The following is a 27310-nucleotide window of genomic DNA, read 5'->3' as shown; positions in this document are numbered from 1 at the left end:
GAGGGCATGGAAGCTCTATATCCCTTCCCCATACCTCGCCTTATGTGTCTCTTAATCTGGCTGTTGGCTCGTTTATCATATCCTTTAATAAACTGGTAAACATTTAAAAAACTGAGACAAGGATGTCAGACTTCCAAAATTTTATAGGCAGGAAACTGGCTGAGGGAGCTGGCTGACTGTAAATGTTTGCCACCCTGCAAGAGAAAAGGAAGAATGACTTAAAAGGCACAGTCAGAACGGAAGTGTAGGTCCAGAGGGAGAGGCCAATGGAGCCACTGTAGGCAGTGCAGAGGCTGGAAGTGTTGCCACAGGTCCAGAAGATCAAGAAAGAGTCTGATGCAAGAGAAAGAAACACTACTGCACTCACTCAATTCTGTCTTCCAATGGTTCTTCCTTTATAGAACAGCTCCCTCCCAACTCTGATCGAGAAAAAGCACGGCAGTTTGCTGCACAGGCAGAAAGACCAGCTACATTCATGGGACACTCGTCCAATGGAGACATTTGGACACCATGGGGGGCAGTACTTTACCCATGACTTGTCATCTGGATATTGGTTAGCAATTTCCAACTTAGTAGTGTTCCTCCTGCACAGACTTATTTGAGAGCATTGTCAGGACACTCAAGTCGTGCACCATCTGGTAACCCGGGAAAAAACTAAAAAAGAACCAGCCAGGACAGACTGTCAGAAAAGCATGGGTTAAGACCTCAGAAAGGAAGGGCAACAGATTAAGGACTCAAGATGATGGTGAAGAGGAAAACACATGGAATGCAAATTCTACTCAACAGAGGTGGTGATGTAGTAAGACTACAATATACGCACTAATCATTGTCTCATGATTTAATTCAACCAAAATTCTACTGGGGGTATTAGAGAGTATACTCGGGGGCACGTGGGTGGCTCAGTCGGTTACGCCTCCAACTCTTGGTTTCGGCTCAGGTCATGATCTCAGCCTGCTTGGATTCTCTCTGTCTCTCCCCCTCTCTTTGTCCCCACCACACACACACACACACACTCTCTCTCTCTCTCTCTCTCCCTCAAAATAAATAAATAAACTTAAAAAAAATAATATTACACTGTATGTTAACTAACTGGAATTTAAAAACATAAAAATATTGTGTTGGGGAAATAGGACTGCTTTATGTTTTCCAACTAATCTAAGTTTATTTATTTATTTTGAGAGAGAGAGAAAGCACAAGTCAGGGAGGGGCAGAGAGAGAGAATCCCAAGCAGGTTCCACACTGTCAGTATGGAGCCTGATGCAGAGCTCGAACCCACAAACCATGAGATCATGACCTGAGCCAAAGTTAGATGCTGAACCTACCGAGCCACCCACGTGCCCCCAGCTAATCTCTATTTTAAAATATTTCTTTAATCCTGTTTACTGGGTGTGAGTTAAAACACATGAAGCAATGGAACAGAAAACCATCAACAAAATGAAAAGGCAACCTATTGAATGGGAGAAGATATTTGTAAATGAGATGTCCTATCCAAAATACATAAAGAACTTAAACGACTAATACCAAAAAAATCCCCGATTAAAACATGGACAGAATGGGACACCTGGGTGGCTCAGTCAGTTAAGCATCCGACCTTGGCTCAGGTCGTGATCTCGCAGTTCGCGAGTTCGAGCCCCGTGTCAGGCTCTGTGCTGACAGCTCGGAGCCCGGAGCCTGCTTCGGATTCTGTGTCTCCCTCTCTCTCTGCCCCTCCCCCACTCACATTCTGTCTCCCTCTATAAAACAAATAAACATTAAAAAATTATTCAAAAAATTAAAAATGGGCAGAGGATCCAAATAGATATTTTTCCAAAGAAGACAGACAGAGGGCCAACAAACACATGAAAAGATGCTCGACATCCCTCATCGTCAGAGAAGTGCAAATCAAAACCACAATGAGATATCACTTTACAGCAGTCAGAATGGCTAGTACCCAAAAGAAAAGAAATAACAAGGGTGTGGAGAAAAAGAAATCCTGGTGCACCATTAGTGGGAATGTAAATTGGTCCAATCACTGTGGAAAACAGTATGGTGGTGCTCCAAAAATTTACTACCACTTTGGGAGACAGTAATTTAATTACTCAAAAAATTAAAAATAGAATTACCATACGATCCAGTAATTCCACTACTGCGTATCTACACAAAGAAAATGAAAACACTATTTTGAAAAGATATACGCACCCCTATGTTTATTGCAGCATTATTTACACAAGCCAAGATATAGAAGCAGCCCAAGTGCTCACCCGTAGATGAATGGATAAAGAAAATGAGGTAGATCTATACGTATATCTACATACATACTAGAATACTGCTCAGCCATAAAAAAGAATGAGATCTTGCCATCTGCAATCACATGGATGGGTCTGGAAGGTATTATGCTAAGCGAAATAAGTCAGAGAAAGACAAGTACCGTATGATTCCACTTCTATATGGAACCTAGAAAACAAAACAAACAGACTTGTAAATATAGAGAAGAAACTGGTAGTTGCCTGAGTATAGGTGGATGGGGAAATGAGCAAAACAGATAAAGGGGATTAAGAGTTAGAAACCTCCAATTACAAAATAAATACATCACACAGATACAAAGTACGGCATAGGGAATATAGTTAATACTGCAATAATGTATGGTGACAGATAGTAATGTGTAGAACTGCTGAATCAATACGTTTTACACCTGAAACTAACATAATGGTGTATGTTGACGAAGTTTTAATTTAAAAGGAAATTATTCTATAACCTATAATTCTATAACCTATCATCTACAATCTACATATTCCCCTGGGGGGAAGAAAAACCCACTCTAACTGGGAAGAGTCAAAAGGTAAACAACTAACTGGTTGCAAACTCCCTGCATAAAGTAACCAGCTGTCAGAAGCCTAAAGAGTCGAAAGACGTGACACCAGTAACCTCCATCAGCTTCCTTATGTAGCATTTCATACACCCAATATCACTATTCTCCTCTCAGATGGCATGCTTTGCTTAGAAGTATGTTACTCTAAAACTCTTTTTTGCAGGGAGCGCCTCGGTGGCTCAGTCGGTTGAGCGTCCAACTTTGGCTCAGGTCATGATCTCGTAGTTCGTGGGTTCAAGCCCCACATCACGCTCAGTGCTGTCAGCGGAGAGCCCACTTGGGATCCTCTGTCCCCCTCTTCTCCTTGCCTCTCCCCCACTCGCGCTCTCTCTCTCAAAAATAAATAAGCATTTAAAATAAATAAATAGGGGCGCCTGAGCGGCTCAGTCGGTTAAGCGTCCAACTCTTGGTTTCGGCTCAGGTCATGATCTCACGGTTCGTGGGTTCGAGCCCCACGTCAGTCTCCATGCTGGCAATGTGGAGCCTGCGTGTGGGATTCTCTCTCTCCCCCTCCCCAGCTTGAGCTCACGCTCTCTCTCAAAATAAATAAATAAACTTAAAAAAAATTTTAATAAATAAGCAAAAGAAGTAAAGTTCCGTAATTTTAATCTGAATTGAAAATGAATTCTGTACTTTTCATTCTCTTAAGAAAAAGTATGCTGAGTTCTGCTTCCAGGAAAATACACGTAAATGTACTCTTCCCTAGTCCTCCTGCTAAGTACATCTAAGAACCCTGGACACTATATATAAAACAAAGAAGAGAATTTTCTATGTACAGCATCATGTCATCTGCAAATGACAGTTTAACTTCTTCTTTACCAATATGGATGCCTCTTATCTCCTTTTCTTGTAGGACTGCTGTCGCTCGGACTTCCAGTACTATGTTAAATGAAAGTGGCAAGAGCAGACATCCTTGTCTTCTTCCTGATCTTAGAGGAAAAGCTCTCAACCCTCACACACCATTGGTGGGAATGTAAACTGGTACAGCCACTGTGGAAAACAGTATGGAGGTACCTCAAAAAATCTGAGGGACACACGGCCGGCTCAGTTGGTAGAACATGTGACTCTTGAGCTCAGGGTCATGAGTTCAAGACCCGTGTTGGGTATGGAGCCTACTGAAAAAGAGATTTCAAATTGAAATACGATATGACCCAGTAATTCTACTACAGGAATGAAGTGAAAATGAAGAAAAGGCAAATGAAAACACTAATTTGAAAAGATACACGCACCCCCATGCGTACTGCAGCCTTATTTACACTAACCAAGATACGGAAGCAACCCAAGTGATCACTAACAGATGAATGGATGAGGAAGATGTGGTGCATACACAATGGCGTATTACACAGTCATAGAAAAGGATGATATCGAACCATTTGTGACATGGGTGGACCTAGACGGTATTAGGTTAAGTGAAATAAGACCGAGAAAGACAAACGTCAGAGGACTGCATTCACATGTGGAATCCAAACAAAACCCCAAATGAATAAACGAACAAAAAGCAGAATCACACCTATGAATACAGCAAACAAACTGGTGGTTGCCAAAGGGAGGGGGTGGGAGAATGGGCAAAATGGGTGAAGGCGAGTGGGAGACACAGGCTTCGGGTTATGAAACGATGAAGTCACGGGAGTGACAGGCACAGCATAATGGTATCTACACTTGTGGTGGGCAGAGAATAATGTATAAACGTGTCCAACCGCTATGCTGAACACGTAAAACTAATTAGTGTAACTCTGTGTGTCAACCATACCCACATTTTTTTTTTTTTATAAATTTTTTTTTTCAACGTTTATTTATTTTTGGGACAGAGAGAGACAGAGCATGAACGGGGGAGGGGCAGAGAGAGAGGGAGACACAGAATCGGAAACAGGCTCCAGGCTCCGAGCCATCAGCCCAGAGCCTGACGCGGGGCTCGAACTCATGGACCGCGAGATCGTGACCTGGCTGAAGTCGGACGCTTAACCGACTGCGCCACCCAGGCGCCCCAACCATACCCACATTAAAAAAGGCACGGCATAAGGAATATAGTCAATGAACGCTATTGCAATAGCTCCGTATGGCAAAAAAAGGAGGCTAGGCTGGCGGTGAGCACAGCTTAATGTATAAACCCGCTGATTCACTATGGGGTACACCTGAAACTAATGTAACACCAGGTGTCACCTATACTCAAAGTAAAAAGTTTAAGAAATAAATAAGATATATTTCAGTAGTCAAAAATAATAATAATTCCTTCCTACCTGTGGTGCTCCCTGTCTGGGTCATAATAAAATATATTTAATTTTAAAAAGAAAATAAAATGAAGAAGACTGTGCCACTTGGAGATGAGGCAGATCAGTGGGGGACTTAAAACTCCAGGAACAACATAGCAGTGATTCCCCTGAGTTTTCTTTATACCACATATATCCCACAGTAGGTGCTGGAGACACAGGCAACCCAAAAATTCCAATGGACTAAGAAAGTCTGCTTTATCTGGTCAAAGGACCAGGAAAAGGACAACCTAGCAAGAAAGCATTTTTTAAAAATATTTATTTATTGGGGCACCTGGGTGGCCCAGTCGGTTAAGTGTCTGACTTCGGCTCGGGTCCTGATCTCACGGTTCGTGAGTTCGAGCCCCGTGTCGGGCTCTGTGCGGACAGCCCGGAGCCTGGAGCCCGCTTCGGATTCTGTGTCCCCCTCTCTCTCTGCCCCTCCCCACTCATGCTCTGTCTCTCTCAAAAATAAATACACTTAAAAAATTTTTTTTAAACAATTATTTATCTATTTTGAGAGATAGAGAGAGAGAGAGAGAGAGAGAGCATGAGCGGGGGGGGCGGGGGGGGAGACAGAATGCCAAGCATGTTCCATGTCAGCATGGAGCCTGACACGAGGCTCGATCTCACGAACCGTGAGATAACGACCTGAGGTGAAATCAAGAGTAGGATGCTTAAGCGACGGAGCCACCCAGGCGCCCCCAGAAAACTTTGAAATAATAACCAACTTATTCCAGCCAAGCATCGTGGGAGAAAAGCACGAAAACCTATGGGTCCCGGCTCCATCCCGTCAGCAAAAGCCAAGTGGGGAGCACATACTTCCACTTCTTTGTGGCTTTGACAAAGTGCTATACCCCTTACAACACTGGAGTGGTATCACAAAAGACAAAGCAGGGAGCTGAGGCTCATCCCTTCTGGGCAGCAAGGAGCCTCCTCACTCAGTGCCATCAGTGAAGAAACCAGGGGGAGCCTGGACGTCCATCGCAAATCAGCAGTAATGAGACATCCTTCCCCCGTCCTACCGAGTAGTGGTATCAGAGGTCTAGCGGAGAGTCAGGAGAGGTGTCTGGAAAGATACAATGGAAAGCTGGAACCCGACGCCTGCCCAGAAGTAACGAGAGCTCTCTACCTCGGGTTCAAGGGAAGCCAACTGGGAAACCTGGGCTTATTCTGCTGCCTGGTAGTGGTGACATGTCATCCTTTCTTCCCCAGCTGCAATGAAGTTAGAGGAAGCCAGCTAAAACCAGTTTAAATAAGAACCAGAATCTCGTAACATCATATCAAAAATGTCTAACGGTTTCGATGGATAATCACTCATATCAAGAACCAGAAAAGGGGTGCCCGGGTGGCTCAGTCAGTTAAACGTCCGACTTCGGCTCAGGTCATGATCTCACAAGCTTGTGAGTTCGAGCCCCGTGTCGGGCTCTGGGCCGGCAGCTCAGAACCTGGAGCCTGCTTCGGATTCTGTGTCTCCCTCTCTCTCTCTGCCCACCCCCCCTGTAAAATAAACATTTAAAAACTAAAAAGAGGGGCGCCTGGGTGGCGCAGTCGGTTGAGCGTCCGACTTCAGCCAGGTCACGATCTCGCGGTCCGTGAGTTCGAGCCCCGCGTCAGGCTCTGGGCTGATGGCTCGGAGCCTGGAGCCTGTTTCCGATTCTGTGTCTCCCTCTCTCTCTGCCCCTCCCCCGTTCATGCTCTGTCTCTCTCTGTCTCAAAAATAAATAAACGTTAAAAAAAAAAAATTTTAAAAACTAAAAAGAACCAGAAAAATCTCAAACTGAATGAAAAAAAATCAACTGCTATCAAGACTGAGGTAACAGAGAAAACTGTCCGATGAAGACTTTGAATCAGCCATCACAAAAACACTTCAATGAGCGCGTCTCAGGAAAACACGAGAAAATACCAGGAAGACGCAAATGGAGATGTTAGACCTGAAAAATACAATAACTAAAATAAAAAACTCAATGGATGGCCTCAACAGCAGAACAGAGGAAACAGAGGAAAGAATGAATGAAGTGAAACACAGAACAGAAATTACCCAGTCTGAATAGCACAGACTAAATAGACTGGCGGGGGGGGGGGGGATGTGCCCCAAAGCTCTATAACAAAAGAACCAACATCTTGCCATCAGAAATCAGGAAGGAGAAGAGAAAGAGGTGAGGCTTTAAAAGTACATGAAGAAATAAAGAATAAAAATGTCCCAATTTGGCAAAACAAATACATTTACAGACTGAAGAACCAGAACAAATCCCAAACAGGATAAAACCAAAGAAATCCACACTAAGATATATTATCGTTAAACTTTTGAAAACCAGAGATTTAAAAAAATACATATTGAAAGCCATGAGAGAGAAATGACACCTTACCTACAGAAACAATTTGAATGACGGCAGATTTCACATCAGAAACCATAGAGGCCATAGGACGTAGCACATCATTTTTCAGCTGAAAGAAAAGAACTATCAACAATGAAAATATCCTTCAGGAATGAAGGAGAAATAAAGACATTCTCAGGCAGAAAAAAAAAAAATCCTAATACAATTTGTCCCGAGCAGATCTACCTTAAAAAGAATGGCTAAAGGAAGTCCCCTAAACAGAAAATGAAAGATAACAGAAGGAATCTTGGAACACCACAAAGAAAGAACAGATGCAGGAAACAAAAATATGGATAAATAGGGGCACCTGGGTGGCTCAGGTCATGACTTCGGCTCAGGTCATGATCTCACGGTTTGTGGGTTCGAGCCCCATGTTGGGCTCTGTGCTGACATCACGGAGCCTGGAGCCTACTTTGGATTCTGTGTCTCCCTCTCTCTCTGTCCCTCCTTCACTTGCTCTCTCTTTCTCTTTCTCTCTCTCTCAAAAATAAACATTAATAATAACAATAATAATAATAAGCTATACAGGGGCACCTGGCTGGCTCAGTCATCAGAGTGTGTGACTCTTGATCTCAGGGTCATGAGTTTGAGACCCACATGGGGGGTAGACTTTATTTAACAAAAAAATAAAAATAAAAAATAAATAAAAAGCTATACAAAGAGATACACTCAAAAACACTCTAAGTAAATCAAAATGGAATTCTAAAAAATGTTCCCATGACTGACCGGGGAAAAATAAAACAGAAAATGAAACAGAACAAACACAGAAGAAAAAATAAAATAAGACCTGACTTATCATTACTCACATTGAATGTCAATGGTCTAACTGCACCAATTAAAAGACAGAAATTAGAAAAAAAAAATTACACACAGGACCCAAGTATATGGTATCTGAAAGAAGGTCACTTCAAATATAGCAATATAGGCAGGTTGAAAGTAAAAGTATGAAAAGAGATATATCATGCAAACATTCATCAAAAGAAAGCAGAAATAATGTTAATTATACCTCAATAAAGTTGAAAAAAGAAAGCAGAAGTAGCTATACTAATATCAGACAAAGTAGACTTCAGAGAAAAAAATTACCAGAGACAGAGAGAAGACATCTAATGATAAAAACGCCAATTCATCCAAAGAGACAAATCAATCCTAAATGTAGAAAACAAAAGCAAAAGCTAATGAAACCGGAAAAAAACAGAAAATGGGCAATTTGGGGGCGCCTGGTGGCTCAGCTGGTTGAGCGTCCTCAGCTCAGGTCGTGATCCCAGGGTCGTGGGACAGAGCCCAGCATTGGGCTCTGCGCTGAGCGTGGAGCCTGCTTAAGATTCTTTCTCTCTCTGGGGCGCCTGAGTGGCTCAGTCTCTTAAGCATCCGACTTCATTTCAGGTCATGATCTCGTGGTTTGTGAGTTCAAGCCCCACATTGGGCTCTCTGCTATCAGCGGGGAGCCTGCCTCAGATCCTCTGCCCCTCCACTTCTCTCTCTCTCTCTCTCTCTCTCTCAAAAATAAATAAACATTAAAAAAGAGTGTTTCTCCCTCTGTCCCTCTACCCCGCTACCCCGCTTGCATGCTCTCTCTCTCTAATAGAAATTTTTAAAAAAGAAAAGAAAATGAGCAATTTTCCCTGACCACACTGGAATGAAACTAGAAATCAATAATGGAAAGCTCACAAGAGAGCAGAAAGCTAACAAGAAAGGGGCACCTGGGTGGCTCAGTTGGTTGAGCTGGTTCAGCTCAGGTCGTAATCTCACAGCTTGGCTCCTGAGTTCGAGCCCCACATCAGGCTTTCTGCTGTCACGGCAGAGCCCACTTTGGATCCTCTGTCCCTCTCTCTCTGCCCCTTCTCTCTCTCTCTCTCTCTCTCTCTCTCTCTCTCTCTCTCTCTCTCACAAGAATAAACAAACATTTAAAAAAAGAAAGACAACAAAACAATCTCCAAACACTTGGAAGCCAAATGACACATTTCTAATAATCTATGGTACAAGGAGAAAGTCTCAAAGGAAATTTTAAAATTACAATAAACAAAATGAAAATGAACATACATTTACAATTCGTGGAACACATCTAAAGCAGTGCTGAGAGGGAAGTATAGCACTAAATGCATACATTTGAAAGAGGAAAGTCTCAAACCAAAAATCTAAGGTCTCGGGGCACCTGGGTGGCTCAGTCGGTTAAACGTCTGACTCCTGTTTTCAGCTCAGGTCATGATCTCACGGTTTGTGAGTTGGGGCTTGACAGTTCTCTCTTCCTCTCTCTCAAAAAAAATAAATAAATAAATAAACAAATAAACATTAAACATTTTTTAATAAAAAAATAAACAAAAATAAAAACCTAAGGTCCATTTCAAAAACCTAGAAAAAGAAACCATATTGAGGTTATGCTGTTTAAGGGTACAAACTTGGAACAGCAAGTGATTATAGGAAACAATATTATAAACCTCAAAGTTGTTAAGAAACTAGACTTAAATTGTTCCCACCACAAAAAAGAAATGATAATTACGTGATGTGATTGAGATGTTAGCAAACTTACAGTAGTAATCATATTGCAATATATAAATGTATCAAACACACGTATACCTTAAACTTACACAATGTTATATATCAATACTTTAATTTTTAAAAAAGAAAAACAATAGGACTAAAATAAACCCAGAGCAAGCAGAAGGAAAGAAATAGAAAAGAGAAAAAAATAGGGGCACCTGGAAGGCTCAGTACGTTAAGCGTCCGACTTTGATTCAGATCATGGTCTCATGGTTTGCGATTTCGCGCCCCTCATCGGGCTCTGTGATGATAGTTCAGAGCCTGGAGCCTGCTTCAGATTCTGTGTCTCCCTCTCTGCCCCTCCCCCATTCATGCTCCGTCTCTTTCTCTCTCTCTGTCTCTCAAAAATAAACATTAAAAAAAATTTTTTTTAAAGAAAAGAGCAAAAATTAGTGAAGTTGAAAACAGAAAAATAATAGATAAAAATCAGTGAAATAAATCTTTGAAAAGATCAATAAAGGGGCGCCTGGGTGGCGCAGTCGGTTAAGCGTCCGACTTCAGCCAGGTCACGATCTCGCGGTCCGTGAGTTCGAGCCCCGCGTCAGGCTCTGGGCTGATGGCTCGGAGCCTGGAGCCTGTTTCCGATTCTGTGTCTCCCTCTCTCTCTGCCCCTCCCCCGTTCATGCTCTGTCTCTCTCTGTCCCAAAAATAAATAAACATTGAAAAAAAAATTTTTTTTAAATAAATAAATTAAAAAAAAAGAAAAGATCAATAAAATTGACAAATATTTGGCAAGACTGAAAAACAGAGAGGACACAAGTTACCAAAATCAGGAATGAAACAAAGACTATCACTACAGACCTTGCAGACATCAAAAGGATAATAAAATTATAAATAATTCTTCATATACACATTTGATAACTTACATAAAATGAACTACTTCCTAAAAAACCCCACAAACTATCACAAACTGCCTGAAATGAAATAATTTGAATAGCCCTAGTACTACTAAGGAAATTTAATCCATAATTTAAAAGAAGAGAAAAGAAGGAAAAAAGAAAGGGAGGGAGGGAGAGAGAGAGAGAGGAAGGAAGGAAAGAAGGAAGAAAGGAAAGGAAAGGAAAGGAAAGAAAGGAAGGAAGGAAGGAAGGAAGAGAAAGAAAGAAAGAAAGAAAGAAAGAAATCACTGGCCCACACAGTTTTCCTGGAGAATTCTGTCAAATTCTTTTAAAGAATTAACACCAATTGCAAAACCTCTTACAGGAAAAAGAAGAGGAAGTAAGTCTTCCTAACTCATTCCACAAAGCTAGTTATTTACCTGTGATAAGCTTAAAAGGGGGCCCCCAAATATATCCGCATCCTAATCCTGACAGCCTGTGGATATCAGCTCTAAAAAATGGCAAGAGTAAAAGGGTCTTTGCAGGTGTGATTAAGGATCTCAAGATGAGAGGCGTATCCTGAATTATCCAGGTGGGTCCCAGACACAGTCACATGTACCCTAACGAGAGGAACGTAGAAGAAAATTTGCCACACACACAGAGGGCAGTGATGTGAAGCCAGAACAGAGACAGATTCGAAGATGCTGGTGGCCAGAAGAATGGAATGAGGAAGGCCAAGGAACAGGGGCAGCCCCCAGAAGCTAAAAGAGGCAAGGAAGGTTCTGCAGGGAGCACAACCCTGCCAAAACCTTGATTTGGGCCCAGTGATACTTATTTTGGACTTAAGGCCTCCGGAACTGTGAGAAAACAAATTTCTGTCATTTTAAGCCACCAAGTGTGTGGTGGCTGATCACATTCCCTGATTACAAAGTCAGACAAACACAGTATAAAAAAGAAAACCACACCCCAATATCACTCATGAATATGTAGGCAAAAATTCTTGACAAAATATTAGCAAATATAACTCAGCAATATATTAAAAGAATTATAGGGCGCCTGGGTGGTTCAGTCGTTAAGAATCTGACTTTGGCTCAGGTCATGATCTCATGGTTCGTGAGTTCGAGTCCCACACTGGGTGAGGGCGAGTCCCACAAGTCCCATATCAGGTGAGTTCAAGCCCTGCTTCGGGTGAGCCTCGCTTCTCTCTCTCTCTCTCTCTCTCTCTCTCTCTCTCTCTATCTGCCCCTCACTCACTTGTGCCCTCTCTCTCCAAAAAAAAAAAAAAAAAAAAGAATTATACACCATATCCAACTGGGGTTTATTCTAGGAATGCAAGGCAGGTTCAATATTCAAAAATCAATCCATGTAATCCACCACATTAAGAGGATTTTTAAAATCACATGATCATATCAACGCATGTAAAAAACAGCATTTGACAAAATTCAATATTCATTCCTACAAAAAAAAATATGAATAGAAACAGGAAGAGACAGGAACTTCTTAAACCTGATAAAGAGCATCTAAAACAAAACCGCAGCTAACATTACACTTAATGGTGAAAGGCAAGATTAACCAGCAAGGCAAGAACGTCCATTCTCACTATTCTTATTCAACATAGTGCTAGAAGTTCTAACCTGTGCAATAAGGCAAAAAATGGAAATGGAAGGCGTACAGAATAAAAAAGAAGAAAGAAAAAGTCCCTATTTACAGGTGATATGATTGTCTATGTAGAAAAATCACAAAACTTTGGGGCTCCTGGGTGGCTCAGTCCGTTAAGCGTCCAACTCTTTATTTTGGCTCAGGTCATGATCTCACAGTCGTGAGGTAGAGCCCTCACATCAGGTTCCATGGGGCATGGAGTGTGCTTAAGATTCTCTCTCTCTCTCTCTCTCTCTCTCTCTCTCTCCCTATGCCCCTCCCCCATGCACACACGTACTCTTCTTCTCAAAACTTTTTTTTTAAATCACAAAAAAATCTACAAAAAATAAAACTCCCAGGACTAATAATTGAATTCATCAAAGTCACAGGAAACAAAATATAATACAAAAATCAACTGTATTTCTATGTTAGCAATGAAAATGTGGACTCCAAAATTAAAAATATATATAAAACCATTTATAATCACTCAAAAAAATGAAATACTTACGTATAAATCTAACAAACTATGTACAAAACTTGTAATAACTACAACAGACTGGCCATCCTGAGAAAAAAGAACACCACGGGCCTCATGCTCTCTGATTTCAAACTATAATACAAAGCTATAGGAATCAAAACAGTGTGGTATTGGCATAAAAACAGACACACAGATCAATGGAACAGAATAGAGAGCTCGGAAATAAACCCACACACTTATGGCCAATTAATTTACGACAGAGGACCCAAGAATAGTCAGTGAAGAAAAAGGACAGTTTTTTCAATAAATGGTGTTGGAAAAACTGGGACAGCCACATGCAAAAAAAAATGAAACTTTTTTTCACAGTTTCACCATGCACAAAAATTAACTCAAAATGAATTAAAGACTTGAACCTAAAGCCTGAAACCATAAAACTCCAAGAAAACATAGGCACTAAGCTCCACGGTAAAGATTTTTTGGATTTGACACCAAAAGCAAAGGCAACAAAAGTAAAAATAAACTACTGGTACCACAGCAAAGTAAAAAGCTTCTGCACAGCAAAGGAAACCATCAACTAAATGAAAAGGCAAACTACCAAACGGCAGAAAATATTTGTAAAGCGTATATCTGATAAGGGGTTCATATCCAAAATATATGAATAACTCGCACAACTCAATGGCAAAATAAAAAAAAATCCGATTTAAAAATGAGCAGAGGAGGGGCGCCTGGGTGGATCAGTCAGTTAAGCGTCCGACTTGAGCTCAGGTCACCGATCTCACGGTTGGTGAGTTCGAGCCCCGCCTCCGGCTCTGTGCTCTGAGCTCAGGCTTGGAGCCTGGAGCCCGCTTCGGACTCTGTGTCTCCCTCTCTCTCTGCCCCTCCCCCCTACTCGCGCGCGCGCGCGCGCGCTCTCTCTCTCTCTCTCTCTTTCTCTCAAAAATAAATAACATTAGGGGCGCCTGGGTGGCTCAGTCGGTTAATCGGCCGACTTCGGCTCAGGTCATGATCTCCCGGTCCATGAGTTCAAGCCCCGCGTCGGGCTGTGTGCTGACAGCTCAGAGCCTAGAGCCTGTTTCAGATTCTGTGTCTCCCTCTCTCTGACCCTCCCCTGTTCATGCTCTGTCTCTCTCTGTCTCAAAAATAAATAAACGTTAAAAAAAAATTTTTTTTTAAATAAATAACATTAAAAAAATTTTTATAAAAAAATGGGCAGAGGATCTGAGTAGACAGTTTCCAAAGAAGACATGCAGATACTCAACAAGTACATGAAAAGATGCTCAACGTCAGTAATCTAGGGGCACCCGCCTGGCTCATTTGGTAGAGCGTGAGACTCTTCATCTCAGGGCTGTGAGTTCGAACCCCACATTGGGCATGAAGCCTACTTTTAAAAAGAATCACTATTCATAGGAGAAATACAAATCGAAACCACAGTAAGATATCACCCCACACCTGTTAGAATTGCTAGGCAGTGTCAAAAAGGCAAGAAATAACAAATGTCGATGAGGATGTGAAGAAAAGGGAATCCTTGCCCACCACTGGTAGGAACATAAACCGGTGCAGCCACTACGGAAAACAGTATGGAGGTTCCTCAAAAAATTAAATATAGAACCATCATATCATCCAGCAATTCCGCTTCTGAATATTTATCCAAAGGAAAAAAAACACTAACAAAGAAATATCTGCACCCCCATGTGCAGTAAAGCATTATTTACAATAGCCAAGATATGGAAACAACCGAGGTGCCTGTCCATCAACAGATGAACGGATAAAGAAAATATGGGGTGTGTGTGTGTGTGCGCGCGCACACACACAATGGAGTATTATTCAGTCATAAAAGAAAGGGGAAATCTTGCCATTTGCAAGAATGTGGATGGACCGTGAAGGCATTATGCTAAGTGAAATAAGTCAAGACAGGGAAAGATATAAACACTGTATGATCTCACATGTGGGATCTAAAAGAAAAACAAGCTCACAGTACAGAGAACAGATTGGCAGTTGCCAGATGTGGGAGTAGGAGGTGGGCAAAATGGGTGAAGTCAAAGGTCAAATAAATAAGTCACGGAGATGTGACGTACAGCATGACGACCAGAGTTAATTATACTGTACTGAATATTTAAAAGTTGCTATGAGAGCACATCTTCAAAGTTCTCATCACAAGAAAAAAAATTATATAACTCTGTACAGTGATGGATGTTAACCGGCTTTATTGTGGTGGCCATTGTGCAAAACATACAAATATCAAATGATTATGTTGTACATTAATATAATGCTGTAAGTCAATTATACCTCAATAAAAAAAAAGAGCATGGTACTGGTGAAAGAAGAGATAAATATATCAGTGCAACAAAAAGAAAGGAAATAGATTCACAAATATAATCCACTGATCTTTGACAAAGGAGCAAAGGCAATTCAGTGGAGAAAACAAATAGGGTGGAAACTGGACATCCATATGCAAAAAAAAAAAAAAGAACTCCAGACATAGTCCTTATACTTTTCACAAAAATTAACTCTAAATGGATCTTAGGATACAAAAATACTGATTCGAAGGGGCACATGCACCCTGATGTTTATAGCAGCATTATCAACAGGAACCAAACTATGGAAACAGTCCAAGAGTCCACCGACTGATGAATGGATAAAGAAGATGTGGTATAAATATACAATGGAGTATTAGCCTCAAAAAGAATGAATCTTGCCATTTGTAATGACATGTGAAACGAAAGAAGTCAGTCACAGAAAGACAAATACCACATGATTTCACTGATCTGTGGAATTTAAAAAACAAAACAGATGAACATAGGGGAAGGGGAAAAAAAGAGAGGAAAGCAAACCATAAGAGATTCTTTTTTTTTTAATTTTTTTTTAACATTTATTTATTTTTGAGACACAGAGAGACAGAGCATGAACGGGGGAGGGTCAGAGAGAGGGAGACACAGAATCGAAAGCAGGCTCCAGGCTCTGAGCTGTCAGCACAGAGCCCGACGCAGGGCTCGAACTCACGGACCGTGAGATCGTGACCTGAGCCGAAGTCGGCCGCTTAACCGACTGAGCCACCCAGGCGCCCCAAGAGATTCTTTTTTTAATGTTCGTTATTTTGAGAGAGACAGAGCACAAGTGGAGGAGGAGCACAGAGAGGGGGGACAGAGGATCCGAAGCAGGCTCCGGGCTGACAGCAGAGAGCCCGATGCTGGCTCCAACTCACGAATGTCAGATCATGACCTGAGCAGAAGTCAGATGCTTAACCAACCATAAGAGACACTTACCTGTAGGGGCACCTGGGTGGCTCAGTCAGTTGAGCGTCCGACTTTGGCTCAGGTCATGATCTCGAGGTTCGTGAGTTCGAGCCCCACATTGGGCTCTGGCTGACCGCTCAGAGCCTGGAGCCTGCTTCTGATTCTGTGTCTCCCCCTCTCTCTGCCCCTCCCCTGCTCACGCTCTGTCCTTGTGTCGAAAATAAACAAACATTAAAAAAAAAAAAAGTTAAAAAAAAAAGAGACACTTACCTATAGAGAACAAACTGAGGACTGATATATATATCCCTATGCTTATTTCATTATTATTTATAATAGTCAAACTATGGAAACAACCTAAGTGTCGATCAATAAATAAATGGATAAAGAACGGGGCACCTGGGTGTTTCAGTCGGTTAAGCGTCGACTTCAGCTCAGGTCATGATCTTGCATGGGTTCAAGCCCCACGTTGAGCTCTGTGCTGACAGCTCAGAGCCTGGAGGCTGCTTCGGATTCTGTGTCTTCCCCTCTCACTCTCTGCCCCACCCCCACTCGTGCTGGCCCTCTCATAAATAAATAAACTTTAAAAAAAAAAGAAAAGAGGGCACTTGGGTGGCTCAGTCGGTTGAGCGTCGGGCTTTGGCTCAGGACATGATATCGCAGTTCGTGAGTTCGAGCCCCACGTCAGGCTCTGTGCTGACAGCTTGGAGCCTGGAGCCTGCTTCAGGTTCTGTGTCTCCCTCTTTCTCTGCCCCTCCCTTGCTCATGCTGTCTCTCTCTGTCTCTCAAAAATAAATAAAACATTAAAAAAAAATTATAAAAAATAAATAAATAAATAAAAGAAAAAAAAATAAATGGATATTAGACATATATGCAAAATGTAAAACTATAAAACTTCTACAAGATAACAAGGAAAAAACTAAGTGACTCGGGTCTGGAGATGTTCTAAAATACAACAGCAAAAGCATGATTCATAAAAGGAAAATTGACAAGTTGGACTTTATTAAGATTTTAAAATGCTGCTCTATGAAAGACACTGTGGGGTGCCTGTCTGGGAGGCTCAGTTGGTTAAGCATCCAACTCTTGATTTCAGCTCAGGTCATGATCTCACGGTTCGCGAGATCAAGCCCCACGTCGGATTCCAAGCTGACAAGCGTAGGAGCCTGCTTGGGATTCTCTCTCTCTGTCTCTCTCTGCCCCTCCCCAGCTCGCTCTGTCTCTCAAAATAAATAAATAAACTTTTTTTTTTAAAAGGGACACCATTAAGAAAATAAAGAGACAAGCCTAAGAATGAGAGAAAAGTATTTGCAGAACACATGTCTGATAAGGGACTTGTATTTAAAATATACAAACAACTTGGGGCGCCTGGGTGGCTCAGTCGGTTAAGCGTCCGACTTCGGCTCAGGTCATGATCTCGCGGTCCGTAGTTCGAGCCCTGTGTCAGGCTCTGTGCGGACAGCTCAGAGCCTGGAGCCTGTTTCCGATTCTGTGTCTCCCTCCCTCTCTCACCCTCCCCTGTTCATGCTCTGTCTCTCTCTGTCTCAAAAATAAATAAAACGTTAAAAAAATTTTTTTAAATATACAAACAACTCTTAAAACTCAACACTAAGGAAACAACCAATCCAATTAAAAAAAATGGACAAGATCTGAGTAGACACTTGACTGAAGAAGATATACAGATGGCATATGAGCACGTACAAACTACGTTCACCGTCATTTTTCATTAGGGAATTGCAAATCAAAACAAGGAAATACCATCACACACCTACTAGAATGGTTAAAATCCAAAAACCCAACAACACCAAATGCTGACAAGGATGTGGGGCAACAGGAATGCTCTCGTCCATTGCTGGTGAGAATGCAAAATGGTGAAGAACTTGGGAAGAGAGCTTGGCAGTTTCTCACAAAGCCAGTCTTACCATACGACCTATCGTTGCACTCCTAGTTATTTACCCAAGTGAACTGGAAACTTACGTCGACACAAAAACCTGCATATAGGGGCGGCTGGGTTGAGCGTCTGCCTCTTGATTTCAGCTCAGGTCACGATGCCAGTGTCTTGGGATAGACCCCAGCACTGGGCTCCTCTACCTCTCCCCGTCTCGTGCACACACATGCTCTCTCTCTCTCTCTAAAAAAAAAAATTAGAACTAAAATAAAATAAAAACCTGAATATAAATGTTGATAGCAGCTTTACTCATAATTGCCAAGAACTGGGAACGGCTAAGATGTCCTTCAATAGGTGAATGGACAGGCAAACTGGCACATTCATACAATGGAATATTATTCAGTGGTAAAAACAAATGAGTTATAGGGGTGCCTGGGTGGCTCAGTTGGTTAAGTGTTGGAAATGGGTCCGACTCTTGATTTCGGCTCAGGTCACCATCTTGATGTTGGTTCAGGTCATGATCTCATGGTTCGTGAGATTGAGTCCCGCGTTGGATTCTATGCTGACAGCACGGAGCCTGCTTGGGATTCTCATTCTCTCTCTCTCTCTCTCTCTCTGCATCTCCCCTTCGCACTCGCTCACTCTCTCTCTCTCTCTCAAAAATAAATAAACATTTAAAAGAATAATGGGGAAACTGTAGGGGAATACAGAGCGGTAATGGACCTGCATGTACTCTTTTCTCAATTATTCTGCAAATCTAAAACTGTACTACAGAAATTAAGTCCATTAATTGTTTGAAATGCACTTAGCATACAATCCAGCAACTGTCATTCATCTCCTACAAAATCCTTACACAAACGATCACAGGATCTTTATTCATAATAGCCAAAAACTGGAAACAACCCAGATTCCCTTCAACTAGAGGTTGGTTAAACAAACTGCAGTACATTTATACCATGGAATACTGCTCAGCAAGAAAAAAGAACAAGCTATTCGTAAATGCAACAATCTGCATGAATCTCCGGAGAATTACGCTGAGTAAAATCCAGTCCCAAAAGGTTACATAGTGTATGATTCCATTCCTATGTCATGCTTGATATGACAAAATTACAGAATGACAGCACAGATTAGTGACAGCCAGGAGTCAAGGAGGGAGTAGGGGGAGGAAGGAAGTGGCTACTAAAAGGCAAGATGAGGGGGCCTGGGCAGCTCAGTGGGTTAAGCGCCCGACTTCCGCTCAGGTCATGATCTCGTGGTCCGTGACTTTGAGCCCCGCGTCGGGCTCTGTGCTGACAGCTCGGAGCCTGGAGCCTGCCTTGGATTCTGTGTCTCCTTCTCTCTCTGCCCCTCGCCCACTTGCGCTCTGTCTCTCTCTCTCAAAAGATAAATAAACATTAAAAAAAATGTAAAAGGCAAGATGAGGGGGTCCTTGTGGTGATGGAAATGTTCCATATGTCAATAGCCTGGCTGTGATACTGTACCAAGGTTTTGCATGATGTTCCCATTGGAGAAAAGTGTGTAAATGGTACATTGCATTTGAATCTACAATGATCTCAAAATTAAAATTTACCTTAAAAAAATAAAAGAAAAAATGTGTTAAGTAGGCTCCTCCTCCTTACCTCAAAGGATCTGCCAGGCTGTCCTGGAACCAGGGCAGGGAACCTCTGGGGTGATTTCCCAGTAGCTGGCATGTTCACCCTGGGTCTCAGCCCACCTTCCAAAGCTGGAGGGGAGTCTGTATGTGGGCTGCGGTCAGAATGAATGGAAGATCCCGCAGCCTCCAGTAAGGAGGAAACTCAACAGCTCCACGGGGACACCAAGAAATCCTAAAAGGACAGTATCCATGTCATCAGTGTCATTCTACATTCACACCACAAAATTCAGCACCGCCCACTCTGAGTGTTAGGGTGGATTATGAAAACAATCATGATATCTGAAGTCACGCTGATGACCTCAGAGTCCTTGATTCTGGGGTGGCTCCCTAGGGAGCTTCACACCTTACCTAGCCAGCCTACTCCTCAATTCCAGGTTCAGGGTAGATAGGGGTTTGTGGGGAGGGGAGAACTGGGGCAACAAATGGTGCTAAAGCCCTATGAGGTGGACAGAGGAAGGACTTGTCCATGGGGACCTAGTGGGTGACCGCGGAGGCAGGAAACCTGGAAACCTGAATGAAAGGTCTCTCTTCTGCCCTCTTTAATTATTTTGCCATTTATAGGGTGAAAAATCCCTCTTAAATTCTTCTACAGGAAGCTCTTAACCTCTTCTTTCCAGAAGATGATTCAACATTAATGTTATTTATTAATCAATACATGGGAGGGGGGGGAATGCTGCTATTAAATTACACCAGAAAAGCATTTGACACCATTCTGCAGATATTACTAATAAAACTCCAACTAAAACTAGGGAAGAAGTAAATCACTTAAATATCACAAAAAATCATCTACCAAGCATAGCCCTGAAATATTATGCTAAAAAGTAAAATGATGACGCTATTGCCGTTAAAATCACGAACAAGATAGGGATGTCTGACACGACTCAAAATTGTTTTGCTGGCTCTATGAGAGATGAAACAAGGAGAATAAATGTTGCAAGTTAATAGAAATGTGGCTTTCCTTGCCAGTGATATGATTTTACACAAAGAAAACCTGACACTACTAGCATTCAGAGCAATTTGATAAGGGGCTGGATACCAGATAAAATTATAAGAGCAGATAATTTTTCCTCTGTAATGGCAACAATAATCAAACAAATGAAAACGGGAAAACAAAAATCCATTAATAATGATAGCAAGAAATACACAAAATATACTTAAGGAGTTGGACGAGTATGATTTAAACAAAAATTGACAAATATAAAATAGTCACACAGATATACCATATCCTTGGATAAGAAAATGTAATAAAAATGTCAACCCTGCCAAAAGCATTATATTAAAGTAATGTAAAGAATAAACAAAAAAGAAACACAAAACTCAGTAATAGTAAGATGGTGTGTACAAAATGTTTGGAATGCAGCTAAAGAGATTCTTCAAGAGCAATTCACGTTCTACATGGTTTTTAACAATGAAGAAAGGGTGAACATTCATGAAGTAACGTCTCGACTTAAAAAGTTACAGAGAAAATGGTACAGATAAGAGTAGAAATTAATAGAAAACAAAGGTACATCAGAGAGGATGAACAAGGCCAAAAGTTGGTTCTTTGTGAAGGCTAATAAGATTAGCAAATCTCTGGGGAGACTGATAAGGAAAAACCTAAACACACACTCTATTAAGACTTGACAACAAGAAGCAGCAAGCTATCTAAAAACCTGACCACCCCAGAATCCCCTATCCCTGACCTGCACAGATTCCTATTCACCAGATTCCTTAACTCCCCACCAATGGACCTCACAAACTGACAATTCATCATTCCCAAAAGCCAACAAAGCCATCACCTCAAAAATCACTGATGACTGTCACGCCACAAAACCTCGTGCACTCGCTTTAGCGTCGCGCGCCAACAGGACTTAAACGTCCTCTGAGGGCCACTTCCGTTTCCTGTCCTCACCCCTGACCGTGCCCCTTCTGCGTGGTTGTTCTCGCACACGATCGTAAGGGCTGTGATGCTGTGGTCTACTCACTCCGAGCAAGGTGAAGTTAGGGATCGGCAGAGACTTTGTCCACGAGTGGCGTTGTTGGGCGAGGAATATGGCTGTACCCAGGCTTTCCTCCATGGGGGCCGCCATCTTAGCGCCCATTCCGTACAGTGGGCTGTTCCACCGAAGGCGGGGGCGGGGGGGGGCGTTGTTCAGGGGTAGAAACCTTCTGAAGGCAAGCATTCCAGAAGAGCTGGTCTTTGGAACTGGGTTCTATAGGTCTGTGCAAACGTGACAGAAGCAGAGGTGCCGGGGGCAGGGGAGATGTGCCCTCATCTTCAAGGGAGATACCACTGAGGAGAGGGGTAAAAGTCAAGATTAGTTCCCCCCTGGAAGATGTCACTCAGAGGAAAGGAGAAATTAAAATGGTACAGTCCCCCTCCTGACAGATACCTCTGGGCAAGAAAGGGAAGGAGTCGGGGTGGTATAGTCCTCTCCTTGGAGATACCACTGGAAAGAGGGGGGAAACTCAGGTTATTGTTGATCCCCTCCTGGGCGATACCACTGGAGAAGAGTGGGGAGAGGCATGGTGGTACATTGTTATGATGTGCTGGAATTGGTATCGAGGGGAATTGAATCCCCCTCAATCTCCATTACCTCCATTACCCCACTAAAATGACAGTAGCTAGAAATAAATAATAATAATAACAATAGCCTTTGATATGGACAACTAATATTTTTTTCAATATATGAAATTTATTGTCAAATTGGTTTCCATACAACACCCAGCGCTCATCCCAAAAGATGCCCTCCTCAATGCCCATCACCTACCCTCCCCACCCTCCCACCCTCCATCAACCCTCAGTTTGTTCTCAGTTTTTAAGAGTCTCTTATGCTTTGGCTCTCTCCCACTCTAACCTTTTTTTTTTCCTTCCCCTCCCCCATGGGTTTCTGTTAAGTTTCTCAGGATCCACATAAGAGTGAAAACATATGGTATCTGTCTTTCTCTGTATGGCTTATTTCACTTAGCATCACACTCTCCAGTTCCATCCACGTGGCTACAAAGGGCCATATGTCATTCTTTCTCATTGCCACGTAGTACTCCATTGTGTATATAAACCACAATGTCTTTATCCATTCGTCAGTTGGTGGACATTTAGGCTCTTTCCACAATTTGGCTATTGTTGAGAGTGCTGCTATAAACATTGGGGTACAAGTGCCCCTATGCATCAGCACTCCTGTATCCCTTGGGTAAATTCCTAGCAGTGTTATTGCTGGGTCATAGGGTAGGTCTATTTTTAATTTTCTGAGGAACCTCCACACTGCTTTCCAGAGCAGCTGCACCAATTTGCATTCCCACCAACAGTGCAAGAGGGTTCCCGTTTCTCCACATCCTCTCCAGCATCTATAGTCTCCTGATTTGTTCATTTTGGCCACTCTGACAGGCGTGAGGTGATATCTGAGTGTGGTTTTGATTTGTAATTCCCTGATGAGGAGCGACGCTGAGCATCTTTTCATGTGCCTGTTGGCCATCCGGATGTCTTCTTTAGAGAGGACAACTAATATTTTTAAGCAAATTGTTAACAGAAGAATATTTAGAAAACGTTATAAGCTTACTTTCGCTGAAACTACATCTCCAAGACACGCCCCCAACTCCTCCTGTCAACCAGGTTGCAGCCGCTTAGCCTCTCTTATATGGGAATTTAGGAGTTACTACTTACTCTTGGGAGAGAAGAGAGGATTCTAGGGGTTCTTCACCTCTGAACCCTTATCTTAAACATTCTTTGAAACCTACTCCTGGGGCACCTGGGTGGCTCAGTTGGTTAAGCGACCAACTCCTGATTTCCGCTCAGCTCAAGATCTTGTGGTTTATGAGTTCGAGCCCAGCGCCGGGCTCTGTGCTGACAGCAAGGCGCCTGCTTGGGATTCTCTCTCCCTCTCTCTCTGCCCCTTTCCCACGCATGCACTCTCTCTCAAAAAATGAATAAGTAAACTTAAAAAAAAATAAAACCTATTTCTACATGTAACCATCCTGCAGGCCTTCTCTGACAAGAGGTGGAGGGCTCTTTTCCCTGCTGAAGGCATTTCAAACACAACAGATTTGTGTTGTGTGCTAAGCCTAGTTAGCTTGGGCGTGGATTGCTGTGTGTCCTAAGGACATTCAGATCTTCTCTCTGGGCCTCAGTGCAACAATCTGGAGAGTTAGAGTGTCAGCCTCTCAGAATTTTTGAATTGACTGGAAGACAGAGTAGCAAATGTGAGAACATTGCTGTAAGACACACACTTCTAAAGAAATTTCCATAACTTATTATTGTCATGACTTTTGGCCAACAACTCAAATCCTAGATTCCGCTAACCTCCACCATCAATGCCTCCTGGGCTGATCTCAAACCTGGGCCTTTCTTTACCAATACCTATGTTGCATTCTTCTGATCTAAATTCATGTGTTCTATTAATGATTTCATCATCTGTGTCCCTGTCCCATGTCATCTGACCATGAATCCAAGATTCTCTTTTATCATATGTGCCCTTTTTTGATAGACAAAGAGACTAGTCACATGTTAATTTTCCACTATCAATGCCTCTCTGATCCATGTCTCAACTATTGGACCATGGTTAACTTTTCTACCATCAATGTCCTTTTGATTAGACTTCCAAAACAGACATATGTTGCCAAGGGTCTGGGTTCCAGTTCAAACCAGAGGGGAAATGGTGTTTGAAGGATAGCAGAGGCCCAATTTCAAGAACTGGACCTGAGGACCATTGAAGGTAGAGGTTCATTCACGGTGGAAGGCTGCTGACAAGACTGGGCTAACGGCCTGTAAAACAAGATGGGGATTTCTGGCAAAATCATTAACAGATGTTTTTAGATCAAACCAGGGAGATTGATGATGCTGAAAATTTCATATTTTCCTAAGATATGGACATGGAATAGTTAATAGAGGCCCAAGGTTCAAGGTCAGAAGTGATGGTTTGTCACTTCAGAGATGAGATGAGAAAAGATTGAGGCTTCCATATTGTTCTCTCTCTCCCTCTCTCTCTCTTGCTCCATCCCTCATATCACTCACGCAGGGAGAAGCCAGCTGCTATGTCATAATGACACTCAGGCAGCCTTTGAAAAGAGGCCCATGTGCCAACCACGCCTACCAGTAGCCAGTGAGGAACTGAGTCTCCTAGCCTATAGCCATATGAATGAGCCAGCCTCCAGCCTCAGGTGACTATAGCCCCAGCCAATAACCTGACCCTAACATCAGTTAGAGACCTTAAGGCAGGATCTCTAAGCCAAGCCACTCCCAAGTTCTTAACCCCACAGACACTGTGAGATAATGTTTTCTTTAAGCTTCTATGTTTCAGGGTAATTGGTTACCTACTAATATCTATTATCTACTAATGAGATATTAGACACAGCAATAGATAACTAATACAGGCATCTAAAGTTTTGGTATTTTGTTCATCATGGATTTTTGCATTAATTTTGACTTCTGAAAACATTGCACTAAAATGTTATTTATCTCGATTACTGAGGTTTTCTGGTACTCCCTTACATTTTGCACTTTGAGGTGAGTGCCTCATCCTTGTCCCAAACCTGCTGGGAAAACTTTTTCTCTAAAATCATAGACTATCAGAAACTTGGCTATTTGAAATTATATCAATAAGAATAAAACATCCTCCTGGTGCCTGGAGGATCCAAGTCACTTTAACAGAGAGGAACAGCTTCACTTTCCAGCCCATGTTCAGAGGCTCAAATAAGGGGCAACTGGAGTCAACCTGTCACATCTATTTTTACTTTAGTGTTTCTAAATAAAAAGGCCCCTGAATCCACTTCACCGTCCAGACTGAACATTGACTCTTTTACATACCAACTTGCTTTGCTTTGGGCTGATCAAAACCCTGCTTCTTTTGAATTTTAACTAAACTCAGCTCTTCCCCCAAATCCTGCAGTGATCCCATTTCCCTTTGTTTGCCAAGACTAGGGTGATCTACCATCCCTGTTGGCCCAAGACTGAGGGATTTACCGAGACGAGGGACAATCATTGCTAAAACTAGGAAAGTCACAGGCAAACCTGAACAAGTTGGCCACCCTAGGTGAGATCCCCCGCAGTTCTCATGGTGTGTGGTCTCCCTTGCTGCAGCCAGTTAATAAACCCATTATGGTCAAACTATGGATGTGACCCTGGTGGTCTTTATCAGGTAGGCTTTATCAAGGTCATTAAGTTTGGAAGGGTTCACCGAGGTCAAGTTTGAGATCAGTCCTAATTTAACAGACCTGGGTTGAAGCTCCAGATCAAAGGGGCATTGATTAAGAAATAATTAATTGAAGGCTGAATGCTAAACCATGCCAGAAAAGCATTGATAGTAGAAGAGTTATCAGAGCTCTGAGTCAGACTGGAACCATAGTAGGTAGGGTTGGAAATTGGTCCAGGGGTGATAGAAATGTCAACAAGGGTTTGGATTTTAGATTTTGACCAGAGTCATCGATGAAGCTGGATTAGATAACAAATGACCAGTTCAAGTGCCAACCGGATGAACAGCGGTGGTGGAAGAGTTAACCGAAACCAGCAATTTGAGCTCTCTTGTCTAGACCCAGTCCGTGGGTTGCAGATAAATGGTACAGCTGGCCAATGGCTGTGTAGGAGAGGTGGGGTCTCGTTTCTAGTGGCCAATGAGATGAAGCAGCAAGCCTGTTACTAGGGAGAAGCCCCTGTTGCTATGTGCCGAGTAGGAGAGTCAGGGTCTAGCCTGACTAGCTACAGACAAATAGTTAGCCAATGACTGCAGGAGAAGTTGGACTTCAGCCTCCTCAGCCTATGGTAAACTGTTACCATGTAGCAACCCCCAATGCCAAGTGAAATGAGGCGGCCAAAGTGACACCTGAGAAGCTGTAGACAGAAGGTGCAGTTAACGAATGGCTGAGCAGAAGAATCAGGCTCTGGCCTCCCGACTCAAATAAGGCTGCTGGGTCTGTAAATCAGCAGAAGTCTCCATTGTCCAATGCAGGGAGGGGGCAGGGCATAGTCTGAGGGGGTATAGATAGATGATGCTATGGGAGGGAAGTGGAAGTGGGCGGGGGCAAGGCCTGAGATTGCTTTGGACAGAGGGTGCGGCTGGCCAATGACTCCGTGTGAGAGGCAGGGTTTGGTTTCCATGGCCAGCAAAATGTGAGCATCCGTGTTACTACGCAGAAATAACCCTGCTGTTCCAAATGACACCAATAAGAATGAAGCCTCTCACTCTTGCCTAGAGAATCTAAATCACTTTGATGCAAAACAGCAGCCTCAACCCAAGTGAAAGAGGAGGAGGAGGAAACTTGGCATGAGGGGCTGCAGACAGGTGACACATTAAAAAGAAAAAGAAACAAATGAAATATAATGATGGGTTTTATTTAAACTACAAAGCCAAAACATTATCATTTCAACTTGTAGTCAACTTTTAAAATTACTAATGGGATATTTGGCATTCTTTTGGTTGTAATAAGTCTGAGAAGTCAGATGCACTTGCAACATGTCACAGAATACTAAATTTTCACCAGAAATATTTGATGTGTATTTAGATTTCATAAAATTTACATTTGAAAACAGATTAATACTCACAAATTGGTCCCAACATATGTTAAATGTTTTCCAATAATTGGGGCGCCTGGGTGGCTCAGTCGGTTAAGCGTCTGACTTCGGCTCAGG

General features: G+C 42.5%; 1 protein-coding gene across 1 annotated transcript in view; it reads right to left on the bottom strand.

Annotated features, from left to right (window-relative positions):
• The window catches only part of ZNF157 (zinc finger protein 157), a 36274-nt gene extending 16410 nt beyond the window's left edge, over positions 1–19864 (bottom strand). Inside the window, exon 1 of the mRNA XM_032592236.1 lies at positions 19679–19864. Coding sequence (XP_032448127.1) covers positions 19679–19750 — 72 coding nt within the window. The 5' untranslated portion in view covers positions 19751–19864. The remainder of the gene's footprint in view (positions 1–19678) is intronic.
• Positions 19865–27310: the final 7446 nt, after the last annotated feature.

This window comes from Lynx canadensis, chromosome X, assembly GCF_007474595.2.
Source record: "Lynx canadensis isolate LIC74 chromosome X, mLynCan4.pri.v2, whole genome shotgun sequence".
Classification (NCBI taxonomy): Eukaryota; Metazoa; Chordata; class Mammalia; order Carnivora; family Felidae; genus Lynx; species Lynx canadensis.
Note: the sequence above shows the minus strand (reverse complement) of the source record. Positions and strands in the feature narration are given on the sequence as shown.